The sequence below is a fragment of the Ursus maritimus genome, unplaced genomic scaffold, assembly GCF_017311325.1.
Source record: "Ursus maritimus isolate PB19 unplaced genomic scaffold, ASM1731132v1 scaffold_2, whole genome shotgun sequence".
In the NCBI taxonomy this organism is placed as follows: domain Eukaryota; kingdom Metazoa; phylum Chordata; class Mammalia; order Carnivora; family Ursidae; genus Ursus; species Ursus maritimus.
Window position 1 is genome coordinate 77,690,845 of NW_024424452.1, and position 23,140 is coordinate 77,713,984.

At 41.5% G+C, this 23,140-nt stretch overlaps 1 protein-coding gene, 1 long non-coding RNA gene and 9 other non-coding genes across 15 annotated transcripts; 1 reads left to right on the plus strand and 10 right to left on the minus strand.

Moving 5' to 3' along the window:
• Window positions 1–5,989: 5,989 nt before the first annotated feature.
• LOC103668261 lies at window positions 5,990–9,667 on the minus strand. 2 transcript variants are annotated; one of them, XR_569977.2, is made up of 12 exons: window positions 9,530–9,667; window positions 8,993–9,045; window positions 8,764–8,796; window positions 8,529–8,570; window positions 8,245–8,276; window positions 7,860–7,902; window positions 7,557–7,590; window positions 7,399–7,427; window positions 7,158–7,211; window positions 6,478–6,505; window positions 6,237–6,288; window positions 5,990–6,055 (listed from the first exon to the last, which is right to left on the minus strand). It is a non-coding gene; the product is annotated as an uncharacterized LOC103668261 (long non-coding RNA). The 2 variants fall into 2 exon arrangements; XR_569978.2 differs by lacking the exon at window positions 6,478–6,505.
• On the minus strand, window positions 6,124–6,200 carry LOC121104073. The gene has a single exon (XR_005836452.1). It is a non-coding gene; the product is annotated as a small nucleolar RNA SNORD81 (small nucleolar RNA).
• On the minus strand, window positions 6,363–6,439 carry LOC121104082. Its single transcript, XR_005836460.1, has one exon. It is a non-coding gene; the product is annotated as a small nucleolar RNA SNORD47 (small nucleolar RNA).
• Window positions 7,034–7,113, minus strand: LOC121104085. Its single transcript, XR_005836463.1, has one exon. It is a non-coding gene; the product is annotated as a small nucleolar RNA snR60/Z15/Z230/Z193/J17 (small nucleolar RNA).
• LOC121104075 lies at window positions 7,276–7,359 on the minus strand. The gene has a single exon (XR_005836453.1). It is a non-coding gene; the product is annotated as a small nucleolar RNA SNORD79 (small nucleolar RNA).
• LOC121104100 lies at window positions 7,665–7,729 on the minus strand. Its single transcript, XR_005836477.1, has one exon. It is a non-coding gene; the product is annotated as a small nucleolar RNA SNORD78 (small nucleolar RNA).
• Window positions 7,974–8,034, minus strand: LOC121104084. The gene has a single exon (XR_005836462.1). It is a non-coding gene; the product is annotated as a small nucleolar RNA SNORD44 (small nucleolar RNA).
• LOC121104098 lies at window positions 8,351–8,418 on the minus strand. The gene has a single exon (XR_005836476.1). It is a non-coding gene; the product is annotated as a small nucleolar RNA SNORD77 (small nucleolar RNA).
• LOC121104102 lies at window positions 8,870–8,931 on the minus strand. The gene has a single exon (XR_005836479.1). It is a non-coding gene; the product is annotated as a small nucleolar RNA SNORD75 (small nucleolar RNA).
• On the minus strand, window positions 9,319–9,398 carry LOC121104083. Its single transcript, XR_005836461.1, has one exon. It is a non-coding gene; the product is annotated as a small nucleolar RNA SNORD74 (small nucleolar RNA).
• Window positions 9,668–9,979: 312 nt separating the features above from the next.
• ZBTB37 (zinc finger and BTB domain containing 37) lies at window positions 9,980–21,991 on the plus strand. 4 transcript variants are annotated; one of them, XM_040636225.1, is made up of 4 exons: window positions 9,980–10,815; window positions 12,083–13,039; window positions 14,522–14,621; window positions 21,234–21,991. In XM_040636225.1, the coding sequence occupies exons 2-4, from the start codon at window positions 12,111–12,113 to the stop codon at window positions 21,720–21,722; spliced, it is 1,518 nt and encodes a 505-aa protein (XP_040492159.1). In that variant the 5' UTR covers window positions 9,980–10,815; window positions 12,083–12,110; the 3' UTR covers window positions 21,723–21,991. The 4 variants fall into 4 exon arrangements, 2 of the variants coding, with proteins under 2 accessions (XP_040492159.1, XP_040492158.1); XM_040636224.1 differs by having other exon boundaries at window positions 9,983–10,087; window positions 12,080–13,039; XR_005836372.1 differs by lacking the exon at window positions 9,980–10,815 and having other exon boundaries at window positions 11,554–13,407; window positions 21,234–21,273.
• The last annotated feature ends 1,149 nt before the right edge of the window (window positions 21,992–23,140 follow it).

Genomic DNA, 23,140 nt, shown 5'->3' on the forward strand with positions numbered 1-23,140 from the left:
TCTGTCTTATGAACAATTCTCCTTGTTGGGAAGAGATTTGTCAGACGATGAGTCTGATGGGATTGCTTTATGCTCTTGGGCTTTGCTTGAATAAAACAATGCATCTATACAGCCGCTCCAGTATTGCCTTCTCTGAAGAACCAGAGCTCTGTAACACTGATCACATTCCTTGCTAGAGGTTTTTTAAGCATAACCCATCCTAAAAATACTAAGGATACTTTTTTCTTATTTTGAGGAAAGGGAGTTACTTTGTACCATGAGAAATAACCAGGTACACAGTAAGAATGTCAGATGAGACAGCTGTGTAACAGTTGCCCATATAAGTCTTACAACAGTGCACATCTGAGTCTGTCTTCTCTATTTAAGACCGTGTACTTGGTAGAAAGAGCTTGCGTGAGTTGGACAAACCTGAATTTAATTCCCGCTTTACCATCCTCTAGTTATGCAACCTTGCCCAGCCATTGAACCTCTCTAGGCTCCTGTTTCTTAACCTAGAATAGCAGTTCTCAAATTTTGGTCTCAGGACCACTTAACTCTTTGGAAATTATTGAGGACCCCAAAGAGTATCGATAAAGCTCTTCTACAGTAGGAATTAAGATTTCTTAAATATGTATCAATTCATTTTAAAATAATGAACCCCTGACATGTTGACACAAATAGCATGTTTTTATTTTAAAAGTAATTATTTTTCAAAACAAAAATTAAAGAATGACGTTGTTTTACGTTTCTGCAAATCTTTTTGATACTGCTTAACAGAAGACACTGGATTCTCATTATCTGCTTCTGCATTCAGTCTGTTGTCATATGTTGTTTTGTTTGAAATACATAAAGAAAACCTGGCCTCAAGTAAGTGTGAAGTTGGAAAAAAGAGGAGTATTTTAATAGTCTTCCTGATAATTATGGGTATTCTTTGATACTGTACAAAAGCTTGACAAGTTCCTTAAAGATTAGTCGCAGTGTAGAATCTGAAATCATATTGATAAACTTTACTAAAGTCCATTGGTTGATGCATGCTTTTGTAACACCACACACTGATCATTTGGAAAATATTGGTACAGTGAGTTATACAAATCTTCCAAATGTTGAGACATTTCGGCCGACAATATCTAAAAAAATCATATTAATATCACCACCAATTTGTCACAAGTCTTTAAGTATGAAGAAGCTGCAAGGGCTTCTTGCAGTGACAGATACAAGCTTTCCAAATTCTGTTTTTCATTAGAAAGCTTGATTTTCAACATTGCCAACAAAGACCATCAGTTTTTTTCCAAACTTACAATATTTTGTTTTGGGTTTTTTTTTTTTTTTTCAAGATTTATTTATTTAAGATAGAGAGCATGAGCGGAAGGGGCAGAGGGAGACTCCCAAGCAGACTCCATGCTGAGTGCAGAGCCTAACACGACCCCGAGATCATGACCTGAGCCGAAACCAGAAGTCAGACACTTAACCAACTATACCATCCAGCTGCCCCCAACTTACTTGGTTTTTTTTTAGAAAATATCTGCCAGATACCCAAATATGAATCATCTCAATGTGTCAGCCTTGTTTTCAAGTAAAAATGATGTCGTATGGAAAAAGCACATAGTTCTGCTGGCAGGGGCGCCTGACTGGCAGTCGGTGGAACGTGTGGCTCCTGATCTCAGGGTTGTAAGTTCGAGCCCCACGTTGGGTTTAGAGATTACTCAAAAAATATGAGGCGCCTGGGTGGCTCAGTCGTTAAGCGTTTGCCTTCGGCTCAGGGCGTGATCCCAGCGTTCTGGGATCGAGCCCCACATCGGTCTCCTCTGCTGGGAGCCTGCTTCTTCCTCTCCCACTCCCCCTGCTTGTGTTCCCTCTCTTGCTGGCTGTCTCTCTCTCTCTCTCTCAAATAAACAAATAAAATCTTTAAAAATAAATAAAAGATTCAGAGATCTTTAAAAAAACACTGCACATGATTTTTCTAGAAAAAAATCATACTTTGTTATGTGGCAGAAGTGCTTCACATGTACTTGCTCTTTTGTCAAACAAAATATTTAATACTTAAAGTATTTATCAAGGTCAAGATTCAGTAACTGAAATTCCAAAATGATGAACAATATATCAAAATTTGTAATCTATATACTTTTTTTTTGGCCAGTGTTTAGAATACTTACTATTTCGGGCAGTGGGCGTTAAGTAAATGAATCTGTTTTGGCGCACAGCTACTATTCGTGTAATATCGTTGAATATTTAAACAGTGTCAGCTTAGGACTTCACTTTAGCAATATGATAGAGTAACTATCCTAGAAAATCTTACTTGTACAGAACACCTAAAATTCCTAAATAAAATATTTTGAATCTTCGTATTTTTTTAAAGATTTTATTTATTTAAAGAGAGAGGGGGGAGAGTGTGAGCGGGGGGAGGAGCAGAGGGAGAGGGAGAGAATCTCAAGCAGACTCTGTGCTGAGTGTGGTGGAGCCTGATGTGGGGCTCAATCCCACAGATCACAACCCTGAGATTATGACCTGAGCCGAAATCAAGAGTTGGATGCTTAACCCACTGAGCCACTCAGGAGCCCCTCTTTGAATCTTTTTAAATGCATAAATGAACCAAGTAAGAAAGTAAGGGAGCTCCTTAGAAACCAGAAATATCCCCGACGCTGATGTAATTAGGTGCTGAAGCTGTTGATGTCCTGAGGTACTGCTGATCTGGTGTGACCTAGGACTTTGGTTTTGATGGATCATAAGGGGAAACAGGCAAAGCCTACTGCCTCCTGTGTAAGTTGACAAGTTAGATAAGAGAGCCCCATGTAAAACAAGTTCCTGAAAGGAGAACCCCTCGGTAGAGGGTGATGATAAAGAAACTTGTCTGTGTTTGCTTTGGCTCTGGGGATCTGCTCTGAGCATTAACAGCCACAAACTGACACTTAACAGAGGTTTGAACACTTTCCAAGCTGAGATTCATTGTGTTCCTAGGCTGATAAAAGCAAATGCAAAAGAAAACAACTTAAACCCAGTTTTCAAAGAATTGCTGAAGATAAAGTTCCAAGGAACATAATCTCACAATTTTTTTTATCACAAAACACCCAAGGAAACAAGCTACTAATGAGACATTATCAGCAGACACACAAACAGAATCAGATTTGCAAGTATTTAATGTATTGGAACTATCAGAGCCTGACAACAAAACATATGATATTTATAGAAATAAAAGAGGGAATTAAATGTGTGAGTGGGGTATAAAAAAATGATAAAAATAGCTAGGCAAATTTGGAGGGGAATTAAGAGCATTATATATAGGGCTGTCTGGGTGGCTCAGTCAGTTAAGCATCTGCCTTTGGCTCAGGTCATGATCTCGGGGTCCTGGGATTGAGCCCAGTGTTGGGCTCCCTGCTCAGCGGAGAGTCTGCTTCTCCCTCTGCCTGCTTCTCCCCCTGCCTGTGCTCGCTCTCTGACTGACAAATAAATAAATTTTTTTTAAAATGCCTAGTAGAGTACCTGACATATGTCCCTGATTGTTAAGTGCCACATAAGGGTAGCTTTAATATCACGTAACATTCTTTTTCCCAGACATTCCAGAGTCCTCTTGTAAACACATAATAGTCCTCAGTTTTATGGTCAGATCAAGAAAGTGAATCTGGAGAAACGTGTTGGTCTCAAAGGTCTGTTAGCTGTATCTTCAAAATATATCCACCGTCTGATACTTTTTCATACCTCTAGGCTACCACCCGGGTTCGGGTGACCATCTTCCATAGCAAAAGCTTCCTAACAATCTGGCTTGCATGCTTACCCCTCAGCAGTCTGTCAGTAAGGGTCAGATCACTCCTCTGCTCAAAACCCTCCAGTGGTTTCGCATGTTAGAGAAAAGCCAGAGACCTTACAGGGGCCTCCTAAGTCCTCTGTAACCTGCCACTTGCTACCTGCTGACCATCTCCTCCTGAGCTCCCTCTGTTCCATCCACACTGGTGTTCGATGTTCCCCAGGCATGAGCCCATGTCCAGGCCTTTGCCCTAGCTGTCACCTAGCACTTTATCTCCAAATAATTTCATTGTTCACTCCCTAATTCCCTCAAACCTCTGTACTTCCTTTTTGGTGATGATTTCCCTGACAACCCATATTCAGGTGAGCTCCTGCCACCCACCAGCATGCTCTGCCCTCCTTTCCCTGCTTCATTTTTCCTCTGTAGCACTAATCACATTATCTAACATACTGTATTTTGTTTATTTTATTTGCCCCAATAGAATGTAAGCTCCATGAGGGCAGGTATTGTTTTTGTTATTGTTCTTTGCAGTATCTATTCCCAGCACTGTTTGGCATGTAATAGATAATCAGTAAACATCTTTTGAGTGAATTAAATGAATGACTAATTACAGGCCAAGCTCTGGGCTAGGAGCTGGGGGGGTGGGGGGCATGACAATTAATAAATTGTAGCCCGTCCTGAAGGAGTTTTTTTGCCTGGTAGAGACAAGACACACAGATCATATTGATACAGTGTAGTGTTAGATGAAGCCATGCGCAGAAGAGGCCCTGAGACCAACATCACCAATAGGGAAGGCCTCCTAAAAAAGATACACTATTTCAAATGCTGGCAGCTTGCTGCTAATGGTACTTTAATTCTTAGCAAGCTTTGACCTTTTTTTCACATTTTAATTTTTTTGTATCTGAAAAAAAGGAGGGGGGCGCCTAGGTGGCTCTGTCGGTTAGGCATCTACCTTTGGCTTGGGTCATGATCCCGGGGTCCTGGGATAGAGCACCCCCCCCAATTGGGCTCCCTGCTTCTCCCAAGTAAATAAAAATTTTAATGCAGTATAGTTGACACACAATATTAGTTTCAGGTGTACAACATAGTAATCCAGTTTTGTGTTGTTGTATGCTCCCTGCAAGTAGCTACCGTCTGTCACCATATGACACTTAAACAGAATCCGCTATACCTCTGCTGTACCTTTCATCTCTGTGACTCATTCATTCCATAACTGGAAGCCTGTATCTCCCACTCCTCTTCATTCATCTGCTCCCCCCCCTCCCCCGCCAGCGACCATCAAGTTTGTTCTCTGTATTTATGGGTCTATTTCTGCTAGCATTGACTTTGGGGGACCTGGGTGGCTCAGTAGTTTAAGCAGCTGACTCTTGATCTCAGCGCAGGTCCTGATCTCAGAGTCCAGGCCCTGCCTTGGGCTTCTTGCTGGGATGGCTCGGGATGAGCAGTAACTGCAGCACAATACACCAACACTTTCCCTAGCTTTACACCAGGAGTTAAGAGGGAAGAAGGAAGCATAAATTATGTTTATTCTTTCCAAGCTCATTTTAGGATCCCTTTAAAATACATAAATGTACAGCTTCTTAAAAAATGAAAAAGCCCATTTATCTATCTTAAAAGCTGTGGCATTTGAAGGATAAGCACTAGCTTTGAATTCTGGAACCCAGCTTTTCAGCTTGAGATCATACATGGAGATAGCCAGAGCAGTTTCCTTAGGAATTTAGGGAGTAACTGACTGAGAACCCACTAGTTTACAATTACTCATTAATGACCAAAACCCCAATTTGCATTTTCAAAATAAGCATTCCTACTACATACCTATTTTCTTAAAGGATATTGGTATAACCATAGTACTACTGACTTCATTCTGACAATCCCGTTTTTAGGCTTTTTTTCAATATGTTTGGGGGGGGGGAGAAAACCAAATCACTTTCTTATACCATCTATCAACACTTCCAAGAGATCCACTACCATGGTGCTTAATAGCAAATATTTTTGACACAAGGATTCAGCCCTAGAAAATGTCTGCAAAATATACAGCTCACCCCCAATCATGTCACTATTCTAAATCAAAAATACAGTATTCTAAACAAAAGGGCTGTAGTATATTCCTCTGCAAATTGTTTTTTTTTAAGCCCAAGACATCCTGTAAAATACACATAAAAAGGTCAACTTTTTTCTTAAATGAAACTAATGTCAAAGGTCTTAAAATACAAAGATGTCCTATTTCCCTTCCTTCATCCCATTAAATTGAAATAAGCACTCTTGATCAGATGGTTTATAAAAATTTATTGAAACTGAAAATTTTATACTCTATCTCATAAGCTTCCATTCAGGTGCCTGTAAGGACAAAGAAACTATTTTTAGTCACATTGCTCTGTTTCAATTTTAATGTTATTTTGCGTACACAGAATATCAGATCTTTTATAATCATCAAGTGATCAGTGAGAGAGTTCAAGTTGGAGTGAGATCATCATGTATTCTGGAGTAAGATGACCGTACTGATGTTTTCAAGCCTCACCTTTCAACTGGTAAGCTGCTCTCCTAACTGGATTGCTGCTCTCATAAATGCCCTAAAAGCAAAAACTTCAAGTTAATCATGGTAAAAAAAAAAAAAAACCCCACCCTTTGTGATGCTTAATAAAGTAACCTCAGATCAAAATGGAACGGTTTTAGAAGTGATATCATTCTGTTTCATTTGGCAGAATCACTACATCACTGGTTACATTCTAACTTAGCATACAGATCAGAGACCAACTTACCTCTGTATCTTCACGTTGGTAAGTCTGCCTGTTTGGAAACGGGGGGAAAGGCCCTTCATGTATAATTTGTACTACTTAATTTCCCCCATTTTTAACTTTCTGAAAAATAACAGCAAAGCTATTCCACACACTATGACAGTTGTGTAGGTAAAGTCCATACATCATATAACACCATGAGTGAACCCTAATGTAAACTCTGGACTTGGATGAGAATTGTCTATTCTATCAAGTCTCAACTCTGATGTTGAATGTTGATACTGAGGTGTGTGAAGACAGAGTATATAGAAATTCTATGTTCAGTTTTGCTGAGAATACTGAAAATGGTCTGGAATTAAGTTTGTTAATTAAAAAACAAATACAACTGAATAATTCACTCTGTAATCTATGCAGATTTATATGCCATAAAAATCTGCTGGCAAAAATCTATCAGCCTGTTTTCTCAAGTTGTGCATCCTTAGAACTAGGTGTATGAGCCACTATGGTATCCAAACCCTGAACATTTCGTGGTAGAATGGCTAATTTCACTTTTCAAGGGTATGGATAGGATTGCTGCAGCCAGATACGTCAGATAGGAGCGAAAGACAATTTTGCTCTTCACTGCTAGTCTGCTGAACTATGGTTTCATCATCGTATCGGCTTTAAACCACTTCACATAAAAACCAAACTTGAGATTTTTGTACCTTGGCTTAAAACTCCTTGTTCCGGGCCTTGTAAGCTGTCCCAACTCTTCACACCTGCAGAAATTTAGTCAAATTTAGTAATAAAATAATATTAAGTAGATTTCTTACGTTTTCCCAATACTGTTTCAGTTTTTTAAAATCTTCACTTTTTTTCAGAGAGATTCCCATCTGTTTTTAATTTCAAAAATCATCACTAACAGCATCTTGCTTAGTAACCAAGTAAGATTATTGTAATACATACCTTTATATGAAGTTCTTCAAACTCAGCACCTAATAAAAAGATACTGCTTTAGACACACTTCACAATAGCCTAATCCTCCTTGCAACACCAGAAAGCACTTAACAAAGTATACTGCAGAAACACAGACTTTGACTTCAAAAAAACTTTTTATGTCTTACCCCAAGCAAGCCATCCAGGACAGTGGCCTGTAAGCTAGAAAAGAAATAAGACATTTCATTAAAATGTTAATCATCATTGAATTCCTCTCAGAGTTTTTGTCACAGGGTTCCTTCAGTGTTAAATTTGTCTACATGCTCTTTTCAGGTCAGACATTTGATCAACATCATTTCAAAAACCCTGTTCAGAGCATGCTCAACATGCATTCACTGATCAGCCATAGAAAACTAGTAACATGGTAGTTAAGCATTCTACTTCAACATTCACAGTAAGTTTTGGACCTACTAAAATGTTAATATACTTACCCCAGAAATGGTTGGCACAGACATTTCAAAGACTCAAGTCCACCTAAGAAATAAAGATAGTTAGCAAGACGCAAAAGATGAATTTTCTCCCCCACAAATCTAAAAAATGCCTGAAATCAGGTAGAGCTAATTAAGACCTTCATGTTCAGTCAGCATTTGCTTATCATCATACAGGCTGGGTTTTTTTTTTCCCAAATGACAGGGTCCTAACTAATGGTAACAGGACAAGGATCTGGCCATTTATTTAATGCATTCAGCAATGCATTCAAGCATTTCCTGGTAGGAGTGCTTTCTGTGGCATAAGGCAACTCTAAAAAGCCATTAATGGCATTAATTTTCATGTTTGCCCAGTTACCAATGTTTAGTTCAATTTAATTTTACTCACCCCTTCAACTTCCAGCTAATTCTGCTTAGTGCCTACAAAAAAGAACGAGAAAGTAGGTGACATTCTGCTTATGCTATTAGTACCAAACCAGTTTTACTATCAACTCAGATACATCAGATAAATGGTCTATCTCTTCACTATCCAATCTGCTGAACTATGCAACCATCATAGTATCTGTTTCTCGAGTTCCCCAAGCATTTAATAGAAAATACCGGAGTAAAGAAGTTCACATTTGTAAAAAGAAAATTAATGAGTAAACATGGACTACATTAAAGGTTTCTCACCTGTTTGCCCATGGCTGGCATGTGAAATTTTAACTTTGGGACCTAGGAAGAAACAGCTTCATGTAAACTTAGTGGCAATCTCTAAATTCTTTAAATCACCATTTTGTGTGCCTCAGTTACTGTAACGGTGGTAATAATTCTCGTCATTCTCACAGTCAAGAGTAGCAAATAAAATGTCATCATTGGAGCACTTTCAACCTGACTTCCCCTTTGTGAGAGAATTTCAGTAACTTACCTCGGCAGCCACTTCCACCCCTTTGGCACAGAACTAGAAAACAGACAAGGAATATCCAATGAAACACATCGCACAGCCAAGTCAATTATCAACATTCTAACACTTAGGCCTCAGAGTAGAATTTTTCAGAAATCCCTTCTGTCCACTACTCTTAAACCATCACAGGCTTAACAAGAAGACCACCTCCACGCAGATCTGATTCCTACAACTGCATTTACCCGTTTCTTACCTGTCCGTCAGAAGCCACCAAAAGCCACATTGCATTCGTGCCCAGCACCATTCCTAGGAAAGATTAATATTTTTAAGATACCATTTTGTTCTAAAGTAAGTCTAAGCATGCCGTTTTTCTATCATCTATACCAGAGTCGTTTACACCACCCATAGTTTCGTGACTATGAAGGGTGCACCTCATAGGTTAAAGACAGCGTATCGCACAAAGGCTGGGAACCACTGACGTAAATAACTGCGCAGCCATTCCGAGAACCACGTGGACTAACCCCAACCGCCGGCCTTCCTGAGCAGAGGCCGAAGGAGGCCCGCTCGGGTGACTCGGCATCGCCGCCATCAGAGCCGTTGGCATTCATCAACAATCTCAGATGTCCCTACCAACGCAAGCTTCATCACAGGCAGGGAACGCCAGCCCGGGGTTTTTCGCAGCTCAGCCCCCACAAGCCGAGTTGTAGAGTTTAGGCCGCGCCCAACGCGTAATCGTCTACCATCTTCACCTTGTGAACCTTGCAAAGGCTCACCACCTGCCCGGAATTACCTGTATAAGGTGACTTTTAACTGCCAAGAGCTGGAGGCCTCAAGCAAAGAAGCCATGAAAAAAAAAAAAAAAACTCCCACCTACTGAACACCGACTCCCAGCCTCGAAAGACCGAGATGGCGGCCAGGCGCTGGTATATAAGGATGCTTTTTTGTGACGTCATGACGCACCCTCTCCGCCAGCGCCGGCTTCGGCTCCTCCCCCTCTCCTCCCTCTTCTCCCCCTCTCCTCCCTCTTCTCCTCCTCTCCTCCCCCTCTCCTCCCCCTCCTCCTCCTCTAGCCACACCTCCTTCCTCTTCGCCCCGCCCCACCTCGCCATTGTGGGCGGTGACACAACCTCCCGCGTGACTCCGGGCTCCCGCCCTCCAGCCGACTGAGAAGGAAGAGAGGGGAGGGGGCGCGAGGGACGGAAAGCGCTGGGGGAGGGGGAGGGGAAGGGGGGCGGTGTAAGGGTGAGTGATTTCCTTCCGGCACGTCGCCCGCTCCGGGGGAGGGGGTGGGGGGTTTCACTTCCGGGACGGTGTTCCGGCCCATTCCGGCCCATTTCCACCCCCGGAGGTAGGTGCTGCTCCTTGACGGGGCTCGGGCCCCGCACTCCGGTCCCGCTGCCCTCCACCGGGACCGCCTTGTCCGGGCTCCGCCGCAGCGTACTCCTGGGGCGCTCAGCCACTCCCCTTTACCCCACCCTCAAGGCACCGGAGACCTTCCACCCCCTTGGCCCCGGGCCGGGCAGAGCTGCCGGACCCGCCCCCTCGCCGGGCCCCTCCCTCAGGACCCCGGGATGGGCGGCCCCCTCCCCCACCGCAGCCCGGACACACCCAGATACACACACCCACCTCTGGGCAGCTCCCCGCCCGCCTACGCTTACCGCCTGGACGGGGTCCCGGGGCGCCGCCCCCTTCCCGGGGCTCTGCCCTCACCTGATTGCTCGCTCCCCAGCCTGACGCCTTGCACCCCTCTCCTCCCCCGTTCCTCGGTGACATTTCGCCCTTCTGCCAGTTCCCCGCTACCCACACTTACTAACGTAGACTAAAGCCCCTCAAATACCGGAGTGGCCAACCCCATGGCGTTCCCGATTCTCCCTCTTACAGCTTCCACCCTTCCAGTGCGGACGGTAAAGACCTTACTCCTGGGGCTTCCTCCTCACTGGGGAATTGCCGGAAAGAGCAAACAAAAAAGGCGCTGGTGTAGGCTCCAAAATAAACACATCTGAATTCATGATGGCATCGACAGAGGCTCTTATTGGATTAAAAGTTTCAAAACAAACAAAAACGCTTTGGAAAAAGGTCAGATTGGCTAAAGCTGGTTCTTGAAAGCAGTGTATATACTTCCCTATTTACTGATAAGTGTGGCGTAAATGCGGGGCAATACTGTGAGCTTGTCATCCTAAGTTCCTGAAATTTTAGATCTTAGGTAACTATGTAATGTCTTATAAAGTTAACAGATGAATGGAAACATTGGGCTCGAGTCAGTGTCTTCCTGTTGAGATTTATAGAACCTACTCTCAACCATCGAAGGCTATTGGATGCAGTTATAACAGCATAGTATTTCAGCTATTTTTAAAAAATCTTTTAATGTGAAAATATTGACCATACTTGGTAAATGCTCTATTTTTTTTAACCAGTTTTGGGGAATGAAATTTCAGAATCAATATCATCACCACCCTGAAATTCCCAACTTTGAATTTAGATAGAAGTAGGTTTACCTACTCTTTCCTAATTCTGAGAGTGAACTTCAAGTTCTTTGCAACTTCACTGAGTTCTCACGCAGCTGTGGCATGTTTCCTAACCTCGAGTTTGCTTCAGAGTCCTAAATGCAAAGCGTTTTAGTGGGGTCTCTGACTCTTGAGCTTAGAAATAATGGCTTGCATTCACATGGGCTATTAGCCACCTTTTATTTTTTTTTTATTTTTTTTTTTTAAGATTTTTTTTTTATTTATTTATTCGACAGAGATAGAGACAGCCAGCGAGAGAGGGAACACAAGCAGGGGGAGTGGGAGAGGAAGAAGCAGGCTCATAGCGAGGAGCCTGACGTGGGGCTCGATCCCACAACGCAGGGATCACGCCCTGAGCCGAAGGCAGACGCTTAACCGCTGTGCTATTAGCCACCTTTTAAATAATAAACATAACTCACACAGCATGTACTATTAACAAGAGGGATACCTGATCAACCCATTCATGTTAATTACATTTATTCAAAGAGCTTATTAGTTTCTCCTCCAAAGAAAAGTTGTCACAGGATTTTATATTCAGTGTGCAAATACTTTGACTAAAGAACAACCACCACAACAAAAAAACTGTCAAAACTGCTTTTGCCCCTTCTGTTGAACTTCTGTTTTCATGTTGCACAGCTTATTAGGGACGTATGGACATAGCTCGAGTTTACAGAAGTCTAGCAATCACATTTTGGTTTTAAGGATATCTTGCTGTGAAACCTGAACTGAAAAACCTGTTGGTACTTCTTTTCCATATCTAAATGTAAGGAAAGTTACCTCTTTTTACTTGGAGGAGTGAAATTCTAGCTATTGATGAATGTGGTTTCCTCTTTCAGCAGGGTTGAATGCCTGCCCACACGCTGAGGCATGACCATGGAGAAAGGTGGGAACATACAACTGGAGATCCCTGACTTCAGCAACTCTGTCCTGAGCCATCTAAACCAGCTGCGCATGCAGGGCCGCCTCTGTGATATTGTGGTCAATGTGCAAGGACAAGCTTTTCGGGCTCACAAAGTGGTACTGGCTGCCAGCTCACCCTATTTCCGAGATCACATGTCCTTGAATGAGATGAGTACTGTCTCCATTTCAGTCATCAAGAACCCTACTGTCTTTGAGCAGCTCCTCTCTTTCTGTTATACGGGGCGGATATGCCTGCAACTGGCAGATATCATCAGCTACCTGACAGCCGCCAGTTTTCTGCAGATGCAGCATATTATCGACAAATGTACACAGATCCTGGAGGGTATTCATTTCAAAATTAATGTGGCAGAGGTTGAAGCCGAATTAAGTCAAACGAGGACAAAGCATCCAGAAAGACCTCCAGAATCTCACAGGGTTACACCAAATCTAAACCGTTCCCTTAGCCCACGACATAATACCGCAAAGGGAAACAGGCGAGGTCAGGTTAGCGCTGTGCTGGATATCAGAGAGCTCAGTCCTCCTGAGGAGTCCACCAGCCCTCAGATAATTGAACAGAGTTCTGATGTAGAGAGCCGGGAGCCCATTCTTCGAATCAACCGAGCAGGACAGTGGTACGTGGAGACAGGAGTAGCAGACCGAGGGGCCCGCAGTGATGATGAAGTCAGGGTCCTTGGAGCAGTGCACATCAAAACTGAGAATCTGGAGGAGTGGCTCGGGCCGGAGAATCAGCCTTCTGGAGAAGATGGCAGTAGTGCAGAGGAAGTCACAGCCATGGTGATCGACACGACAGGCCACGGTTCCGTGGGACAGGAAAATTACACTTTAGGATCTTCAGGAGCCAAGGTGGCTCGGCCAACAAGCAGTGAAATTGACAGGTAAGGCTTGTTTTCCTTGTTTGTCTAGTGGCTGTTGAGCAGACATCACTGAAGCAGGCCCTCTGTGTGGTACAGAGTGCGTCTTCCTTACTTGATGTTCTTAGCCGAGATAAGTTGGTGTTGGGGAAACTGGAGGTGTGCCAACGGACTTGCATTCTTGTTTTTTTAAAGCAGGAAGCTCCTAGTCGTGAAGTATTCACAGTGTTGTGAGAACTATGGTAAAGTTAGACACTTCCATGAATCAGAATAGCAGCTGCAGCCACGCTAGGATCAGTAATTGCCAGGGCCTCCTCGGATTTCCAGGCAGGGAGCTGATCATCAGCTGGGAGCCTGGCATCTTTGCCCTTCCTTGGTATGTTACCACACAGGTAGGTGGCCTTGGGGACTTTTACTTTCTTTTGTAGCACTGTTTACTTTTCTGTGCCCCCACCCAGCAAATTAGAGGAAGGATGGTACCAGCCGTGATTGTTCTTTTTAGTGTAATCACAGTAATTCCAAAGAAAAGCTTTTTGGATGTTTGGATTTTTTTTTCATTTGCCATTTGATAATATCTTCAAACGTTTTCGTTCATCGATGACTGCTGGCACCACAAGCCTGAGAGTCTCTTTTTCCCCCAGTGCTACTAATGTCCTACGCCTCACTTTTCTTTGTCTAATATATTGCAGTTTTCAGAACTTTTTTTTTTTTTTGGTAGAAGTAGCAATAATTTTAATCTAAGAAAATTGAAAGAAAGTCTCGGTTGAAATGAAGAAATATTACCAACTTAGATTGGGACCATTTGGTTTTTTCCACTCTTAAAAATAAATTAAAATTGACTGCATGAAAACTAAAGAAGCTAATACTTTGGTTCACACCTGGTCTTGAAAGCGACATATATGTCACAGAGAATTTATCCTGTATCCGCTGTAGGTGGTCTCTTTTTCTGTCCTTAACAGTCAAAGTCTCCTCATGCACAATAGTTATTGGACCCCGTGTTAATACTGTTGTGCAGTGTTAGAACTGTATCAGAAGTAATGGCTTTGGATGCAAAGATTTCTAATCCCCATGATCTGTATCAGCAGTCTGAAATATGTAACAAGTTACCATGGGGACTGGGGGAAGGAACAACCAAAAACCCAATAGTTACATAGAGGAAACAAAATCATAGACGCAGTTTTAATTTATGCTTGTCTGGTCTCCCAGTACTTAAGGATAGAAGCTTCTATTTAGCCATAGTTTTACCAGGCCACGTGGTCTATCTGCTATGTCTTTTTTGTTGTTGTTGTTACATTTACTAAGGCAGACCTTTCTTACTTCGGATCAGATCCTATATTGACTCCATGAAAGTATTTCTTTTAATCTGTATTAAAGTATTTCTAGTAATCTGATGTTCAGTTTGTTCCCCCTTCCTCGGCCATGGGATGAAAAGGGTAGACATCACTATTTTTTAAATTCCTTGATGCTACTTTTCTATTAGACCCCTTTTTGCTCCTCTTCCAACAGATTTAGCCCCTCCGGCAGTGTTGTTCCCTTGACGGAGAGACACAGAGCCAGAAGTGAGTCTCCTGGGAGAGTGGATGAGCCTAAGCAGCCCAGCTCCCAGGTATGTAGTGGATTTAGGACTGCGGCAACGGTTGAAGACAGTGCCGCTGTGTGTGAACAGAATATGATGAATAAGAAAGAAAAGGTGTAGGAAAGGTAACAGTGGCCCTGTTAAATAGATACTCTATTTGATTACTTTTTTCTTCATTCTGGCTTGGGAGCATGCAGGAAATACACTTCTGTTGTCAGCAGAGTTTGGGAAGTAGAAGATGTGATTGTGGAACTCTTTCCTGATTATAGGAACCAGTCTATATTCCTGAGAATAATATAAATAACCCCTGAAAACTGCATGCAGGTAATTTAGGACCTGGGATGGAGAGAGTCTGATTTTGTACTTGGGTAGGGGTAACATGACATAATTACCAATTTATATAGTATCGTGTATTTGTAAATAAGTTGCTTATGCACTTTTTTTATGTGATTGATTTTTTTGTATAGTGGTATCTTTTCATTTCTTTTTCTTCTGGAGTCTTTTGTTAGACCAGAATGTTCTACGAAGGATAGCAATGATGTTTTCCATCTTTTTTGCAGCTCTCTGTGGCAAGTAGTGTAAGTAGTTGATATTTTTGTTTGTTCTCATAAGTCTGTATCATTGAAGATTGGTTTTTAAAAAGATTGTGCACTCACCAAGTAGAACACAATATAATTGTAATTTTTTTGCCCTTTAAAAGGAAACGCTGGTGGATTAAGATTGGATAGCTTCTGTATTGTATGATAGTATCTTAGTTTTTATGTACACCATTGGATGTTTGTTGTGTCCGTAGTATAGTAACAGTGGTAAGACATTGTTAGAAACTCTATTTACTTGCACATTATCATGCCAGGGTACCTGAAAAGGAAGGTAACTATTAGAAGATAGTTTTTCGGTTTTAGTAAGGTGTTAGAGAAAATGTTAGGAGCTTGGAGGAAAAGCAACTTTACTCATATAATTAGGGCCCAAATTTTCTCTTCCCCTCTCAGATAGGGTGCAGTGACCCTGTGAAGGTGATTGTTAGGCAAACACATACTGCAGTGGGACGGACCTTACAACTGCCTGTGTGGCTAAAACAGACTAAGAGATACACAAAACGGGGATAGGAAAGACGGTAGCAACTTGAGGAGCAGTGCTGTGGGAGTGGGGGTGCTAACAAGCAGTTCCGAGAATCACTGTCCCTGTAGCAAAGTGTTTTTCAGGAGAGATGAAATGCATTTTTTCAAGAAGTGGTTACAAAGAGATAACTTGTATCTGATGTCGGGGGGGGGGGGGGGGGATAGGGATAAAAATGGGAACTCTGCAAGGTGTTTACCTGACCAAAGCAGAAGGTACAGGCTGTATGGCAGGTAAGTAATATTATCTGAAGGTAATAGTAAGAGCTGAGTTATTAAATACCTTAATATGTGTGAGAGTTTATTATGGTGAGGCTCCAGCACGGTTATTTTTCCCTACCACGGAGAACCAAAGCAAGACATGGACTTACATTACAGTAAGAACAAATGTTGATAGACTTGAAGAGCTTCCTGATTATAGGGCTGATTAGACTATCGTCACTTCTTTATTCAAAAAAATTCTGCAGATGGCTTTTTCTTTTTTTTGCCACATGAAGGTGAAAATACTTGGCCTAATTTTCCAACTAATTATAATCTTTCTAACCTAGCTTTTCCCACCACTCATCAGCATTTATTGTCCCAAACAAACAGACTTTGTCTGTGTGTCAGAACCACATCAAACTTATTCCTGTCTCTGTACCTTGAGTCTGGGACGCCCTCTTCTTCCCAGGTGTCTGGGTTCACTTAGGACCCCACTCGTTCCATGTGCCCTATACTAGTCCAGTCGTCTTCAATCTCTCCTTAAACCACCATAGCATTTACAGATGGTACGGTATAATTTTTCCTAATTCTGTACTGACTCGTATAAATTATTCTTTTTCTATTTGCATGACTTTTAGGCCCTCTTCTACTTTGAAATTTCCCTGAGGACAGAGTCCTCATTTTCTGATCTTCATATCTGACTGCCTTTTCAGGTACCCAATAAATAGGAGTTGTTTTACCACTAATTTTGAGTAACTAAGGTTCCTTAGTAGGGTGCTCAGTAAAGAGGCTCCTACCAAATGAGGGATAATTTGGTTGTCTGAATTTCCAGTTTTGGAGATCTTCAAATAAAATTAATGAGCCAAAATGATGAGTTTTTAAAGTCACTTCAGTTGAGTCTGATTAGTAATTAGAAGATTAGGATGGTGAACATATTTGTTTTCTGGGTTTGTTTTTTTTTAAGATTTTAGTTTTTCAAGCAATCTCTACATCCAACATGGGGCTCAAACCCACAACCCCAAGATCAAGAGTCAGGTGTTCTACCAACTGAGCCAGCCGGGCACCCCAATGGTGAACATATTTGAAAGCCATGTCAAGCATCTAGACTGGTATTTTAGAAAATATGGAGATCATTTATATGAAATTTATTCATTATATGGAATAATTCACTTAAGAGGATAACTTAAAAGACTTAAAAATTAAATACACTTTAAAAGATAATTTAAAAAGATGGCATAGATAACTAAAATGCATTTACTTTCTGTTTGTGGACAATACTGGTATGACATTACTTTCCTTGAAGGTAGGCGGGTTTTTTTTTTTTTTTTTTTTAGAGAATCAATACTCCCAAGATTATGAATAATATTGTGAGTTTGTAATGTTTAATAATAGTTAACATTTACTTAGCTGCATTAAGCACTTTAGTATATTAACTCGTTCAGTGCTAATTGCAGCCTGTTAGGTAGATGCTATTATTATATTCATTTTACAGATGTGGAAACTGACGTGGAGAGTAGTTAAATAACTTGCCCACAATTACACAATAAGTAGGATGCAGAACTGAACCCACGTTTCAGCACCCTTAATTGCTGTACAGGGCAATAACGTGCATTCAGAATGTTTCAAGGTACCTTTATTGTGTTTGATTCTCCTGAGAATTCTCTTGAGAGAATTTGTTGAGCTGGCAGAGCATGCACTAACGTTTTAATTTTGTGGACGAGAAAACTAAGCCTCTTCAGAGTAGTTATTCTGTGCTTTGTCCAGGAACTTTTAGTGGGCTAATCTGTCACTCTTTATGGGAGTTCAGTTTTGATTATCCAGGGAAATGGAGCAGAAAGAAATGTTATATAAAACAAATCAGAAATCATAAAACCTCAGTCTTGGGGCGCCTGGGTGGCACAGCCATTAAGCGTCTGCCTTCGGCTCAGGGCGTGATCCCGGCGTTATGGGATCGAGCCCCACATCAGGCTCCTCCGCTATGAGCCTGCTTCTTCCTCTCCCACTCCCCCTGCTTGTGTTCCTTCTCTCGCTGGCTGTCTCTATCTCTGTCGAGTAAATAAATAAAATCTTTAAAAAAAACCAAAAAACAAAAAAACCCCTCAGTCTTACTGTTCAACACTTGACTTCACATACTGCTTCCCAAGCCTGCTGAGAACTGCTTCTGTTCTGTTGGAGATGCTGGAGAGCACTGTCAGCTTACATATGTGAAAGGAGACAAAGCTCATTTTTAGAAATTCAAGCAAAGGGCACAAAATTAATTACAAGTTAGAGGAGTCTTTCTCCAGTTAATCCAGAGTCAACTTTTGCATTTTCGCCTCTTTGCATTGGTACTTTAGCTTTTGCCAGACATCTGTAATTGCCTCATACATCTTTGTAATGCTTATATACACATATAAGCTTTTTATTCAAAACATTTTTTATGTATGTTATTTATATATAAACACATATAATATTCAGATCAGCAGACTGAAAATATCAGTAATTTCTGAATGGTGATATTTTAATAAAGAATTCTGAATGAAAAGCACTTATAAATCCAGAATGTTTAGGGGTGCCTGGCTGGCTCAGTCGGAAGAGCATGGGACTCTTGATCTTGGGGTCATGGGCTCAAGCCCCATGTTGGCTGTAGAGATTACTAAAAATAATAATAATAATAAACTCTCAAAAAATTGTTATAAAAAATAAATCAGAGATTTTTTAATTATTCATTAAAAGAAATATATTGTTCCCACTCCCAGCTTTCAGGTAGGAGGAACCCTTGTTTATTTCATATATTACAAACTTTAAGTATTTACATTGTTAATGTTCATATTAGGTAAAACAAAATTAAGGTCTTTAATTGATATTGATGAATTACTGGTTTTTTTAGGTGTGGTATTGGTAGTTTGATTATATTAAGAAAAATAATCTTTGTCTCTTAGAGATACATAGTAGAGTACTTATGGATGAAATTATGTGTGGAATTTTCTTCAAGAATAATATGAGAGGGGCACCTGGGTGGCTCAGTCAGTTAAGCATCCAGCTCTTGATTTCGACTCAGGCCATGATCTCAGGGTTGTGAGATCGAGCCCGTGCTCAGCACAGGAGACTGTTTAAGAGTCCCTCCCTTGGGACGCCTGGGTGGCTCAGTCAGTTAAGCATCAGGTCAGGATCCCAGGGTTCTGGGGTTGAGTCCTACATTGGGCTCCCTGCACTTCTCCCTCTGCCTATCACTCTCTTTGCTTGTGCTCTCTGTCTATCTCTCTCTCTGACAAATAAATAAAAATAAATAAAATCCTAAAAAAAAGGTCTCTCCCTCTGCCCCTCCCCCCTGCTCTCTCTTCTCTCTCTAAAAGAAAATAATAATGATAGTAATATGAGAAAGAGAAATCATTGAGGTTAAAGAAGAAACAAAATTTTCCATTGATTGATAACTTTTGGGTGATGGGGATTCAACATACGATTCTGTCTAAAGTTGTTAATGAACAGTTAAAAAAAAATGTATCATTTGACCTTCATAAAGAAAAATAAATCAGAGAGAAGAGGAAAGCTTTTATTTTTTAGTACCCTAAAGGGTTAGTGATATAATTAACAGCAGCTTTGTGATGCTCCTTTTATAATAATTGCTTTTTTAATCTCTCAGATATATTTGTTACCACAGCATAAGAAGTTTAATGTTGGCGGGGAGATACTACTAAAGGAGAGATTGGAGAAATAATATATACCTCACAGATTATTCTATTCTATTTTATTTACTTTATTTTATTTTAAGATTTTATTTATTTGTCAGAGAGAACACAAGCAGGGGGAGCGGCAGACAGAGGGAGAAGCAGGCTCCCCGCTGAGCAAGGAGCCTAAAGCAGGACTTGATCCCAGGACCTGGGATCATGACCTGAGCCGAAGGCAGATGCTTAACCAACTGAGCCACCCAGGCACCCCAGATTATTCTATTTTAATAATCTGTTTAAATCAATTCAAAACCACTACAAATAATAGGTGTGTAAAGTGAGACGATAATATGTCCATGCACTGTATTTCAAGGGTAACCTTTAGTATAAGCAGTTTGAAAAGTGAATTAACAACTTCGTTAGGAATATGTATTGACCTTGTTTCTCTGTCTGGTTTTTGTTCAGAAATTTTATCTTTTGTTCAGAGGACAAAATCAGAAACCAAGTCTTAACACTTCTTTCTCTGTGGTTACCTGTCATTGTATTTGGTGGCAGTAAATATTTATTGAGTATCAGTTTGTGAAAAGGGTACAGGAAGGAATAACCAGGGGCGCCTCGGTGGCTCAGTCGTTAAGCGTCTGCCTTCAGCTCAGGGCGTAATCCCGGCGTTCTGGGATCGAGCCCCACATCAGGCTCCTCTGCTGGGAGCCTGCTTCTTCTTCTCCCACTCCCCCTGCTTGTGTTCCCTCTCTTGCTGGCCGTCTCTCTCTCTGTCAAATAAATAAAATCTTTAAAAAAAGGGGGGGGCAGGAATAACCAAGTTAGTAAATCCATATCTCAGTCTGGTTTCCTTTCCCACCTCTTCTGCCAATTTGCTCTGAGGTCAGTTACAATTCGAGTAGTCTTTAGAATGAAGATCATGTATGTTGGTATGGCACTAAAATATTTTTGGGTAAAGAAATACTGTTACAAATTGTGTATCTTTTATAAAGGTAGTTACTGCAGGATTAGATTTTGGCATTAATGATAATGCCACAAATAGAATTTGTGATGTGTTTGCCATACATAATGTATTCTGGACCATATTATTATCATTGGCCATGTCACATGTGGCTATTTAAGTTTAAATTTTAATTAATTGAAAGCAATTAAAATTAAAAATTCAGTTCCTTAGTTGCACTAGCCATATTACAAATGCTTAAGAGCCACATATGGGTCGGAGCTATTATATGAGATGATACAGGTTATAGAACATTCCCACCATCACCGAAGGTATATTGGACCAGCCCTGCCTAAGGACCTGCACGATTGTTCAGAGTCCAAGAGGATGGTATGAGCGGCCTCGGGTTCTCCTATCACTGTAAAATACAGCATTCAGTGGGAGTTCAGTGAGCATGCTGTTTGTTAGCCCAAGTAACTCTACTGTCTTGCTCTTTTAAAGAAATGGAATAGAGTATCCTCGGATTGTTCTCTTACTTATTTTTTATTTTTATTTTTCTCCTCAGATTGTTATTTTAATTATTATGTTAACATCTTTACTTTTTTGTAGTAATTTCCTATTCGGATCTCTCCTAAAAATAAGCATGTGGCTTAGTATGAGAGGTAAAAAGAGATTTGATCTCTTTTAATACGTACACTTAAGCATAGGTGTTCTTTCTTGCTTTCCTCACCTGGCACAGGTAGAAGAATCCGCAATGATGGGAGTAAGTGGCTACGTGGAGTATCTCCGAGAGCAAGAAGTATCTGAGCGGTGGTTCCGGTACAACCCCCGTCTCACCTGCATCTACTGCGCCAAGTCTTTCAACCAGAAGGGGAGCCTGGACCGCCACATGCGCCTGCACATGGGGATCACGCCGTTTGTCTGCCGCATGTGTGGCAAGAAGTACACCCGGAAAGATCAGCTGGAGTATCACATCCGCAAGCACACAGGCAACAAACCCTTCCACTGTCACGTTTGTGGCAAAAGTTTCCCCTTCCAGGCCATCTTGAATCAGCACTTTCGCAAAAACCACCCTGGCTGTATACCCCTGGAGGGGCCGCACAGCATCTCCCCCGAAACAACTGTCACATCTCGAGGACAAGCTGAGGAAGAGTCACCTTCCCAGGAAGAGACAGTTGCTCCAGGGGAAACTGCCCAGGGCTCTGTGTCCACCACTGGGCCAGATTGAAACATCGAGGGGGAGGGGGCAGACCCTCTTCCCCTTTGGGCCGTCAGCCGCCAGCATCAGGGCCGTGGGCTGGTACTTAGATTTACAAAATGCCGCATCACTAGATTGGAAGATGCCCCCAAGATGTTGCCAAACTAGAGGATCAGCAACACGCACAGAAGCACGAGAGGCTCTTCCCCTCCTCCTTCCCGCCTCATACTTTGGAAAATAATCAAGCAAATCAACTTTCTAATTCAGGGATCAACAGCCTTGGTTTGTTAACTTTATAAGAAAAAAATTTTTTAACAAAACAATGATAAATGGTCATTTATCTCCCAGTCATGTTTGAACACTGTACTTTGGTCCATATCATCCTGGTGGCTGTAATTGCCCGGATCTAAAAAAACAGCAGGAGCCTTGGTCATCTGAACCAGCCAGCCACAAGAGAGAAGGAAGTCATGATGGTGACAGGGAGGAGGCATTTCTCTCCTCTTCCTTCCCTGCCAGAACATGCAGTTTCACATTTGAAGAAGAAAAAAAAAGTATCCTGGTGGTTCTTACTGTTTTGAAAGGTTAGACCTTATCTTTGCTCTGATTAGGCATCTGATACTTTGCCTGATTGTTTCATGTGAGCCGCCATCTTGGAGCGCTGTTCTAGTGGGCAGCATCCCCTGAAGCACTTTAGGCAACTAGAAGTGAGATGAGCAGCAGAGTGTTCGCAGTGGGCTCTGCTACATTAGGGGGCTTGAGTATCCTATTGAGGAAGACGGGAGCAGGGATGGAAGTGGGATTTTTGTGCAAATGTCAGATGGCACAGAGTACTGCAACTTCCTGGTCGGTATTTGTACACCACAGTGCTTAAATATCTTTGGGTGTTAGGAAATGGCTCTAGTCCAGATGAATTAATGTGTTAGGCTGAGTACCAAAGTTTCATCCAGTCTCTCTGGCTCCTCCTTTCACATAACAGCAATATTATACATCAAAAATGTCACTTTCCAGTGAAATGAGCCTGGACTGTATTTTTAAATCTACAGGTCTCCATATTTGATAACTTTTATATGAAGTTTTAAACACATTTTTTCTGCAATATTGTGGTTGAAGAAATTCAACACTATGGTTCTTATTGCAACCACAATTCCATTTCCTTCTACATATGTAATAGTTTATATTTTCAAGCCAATAGAAGAACCTCACTAAATCCATGTCTCGTGTCTGCAAACCTAGTAATTCATGAACCCACCATCAGCAAATTGCTGGTGACTCCAAGAGCTTTGCTTTTTAATAATACACTACAGGGCATTCACCAGAAAACATCACGCACAATCACGTTGCAATAAATTGATCAAGGGATCAGTTTTGATCAGGTTTGGTTACTTAATCATTCCTAAGATTTTTAAAACTTCAAGGGACCTTCTTGGTAATTCTGGGGATTTCCGAGA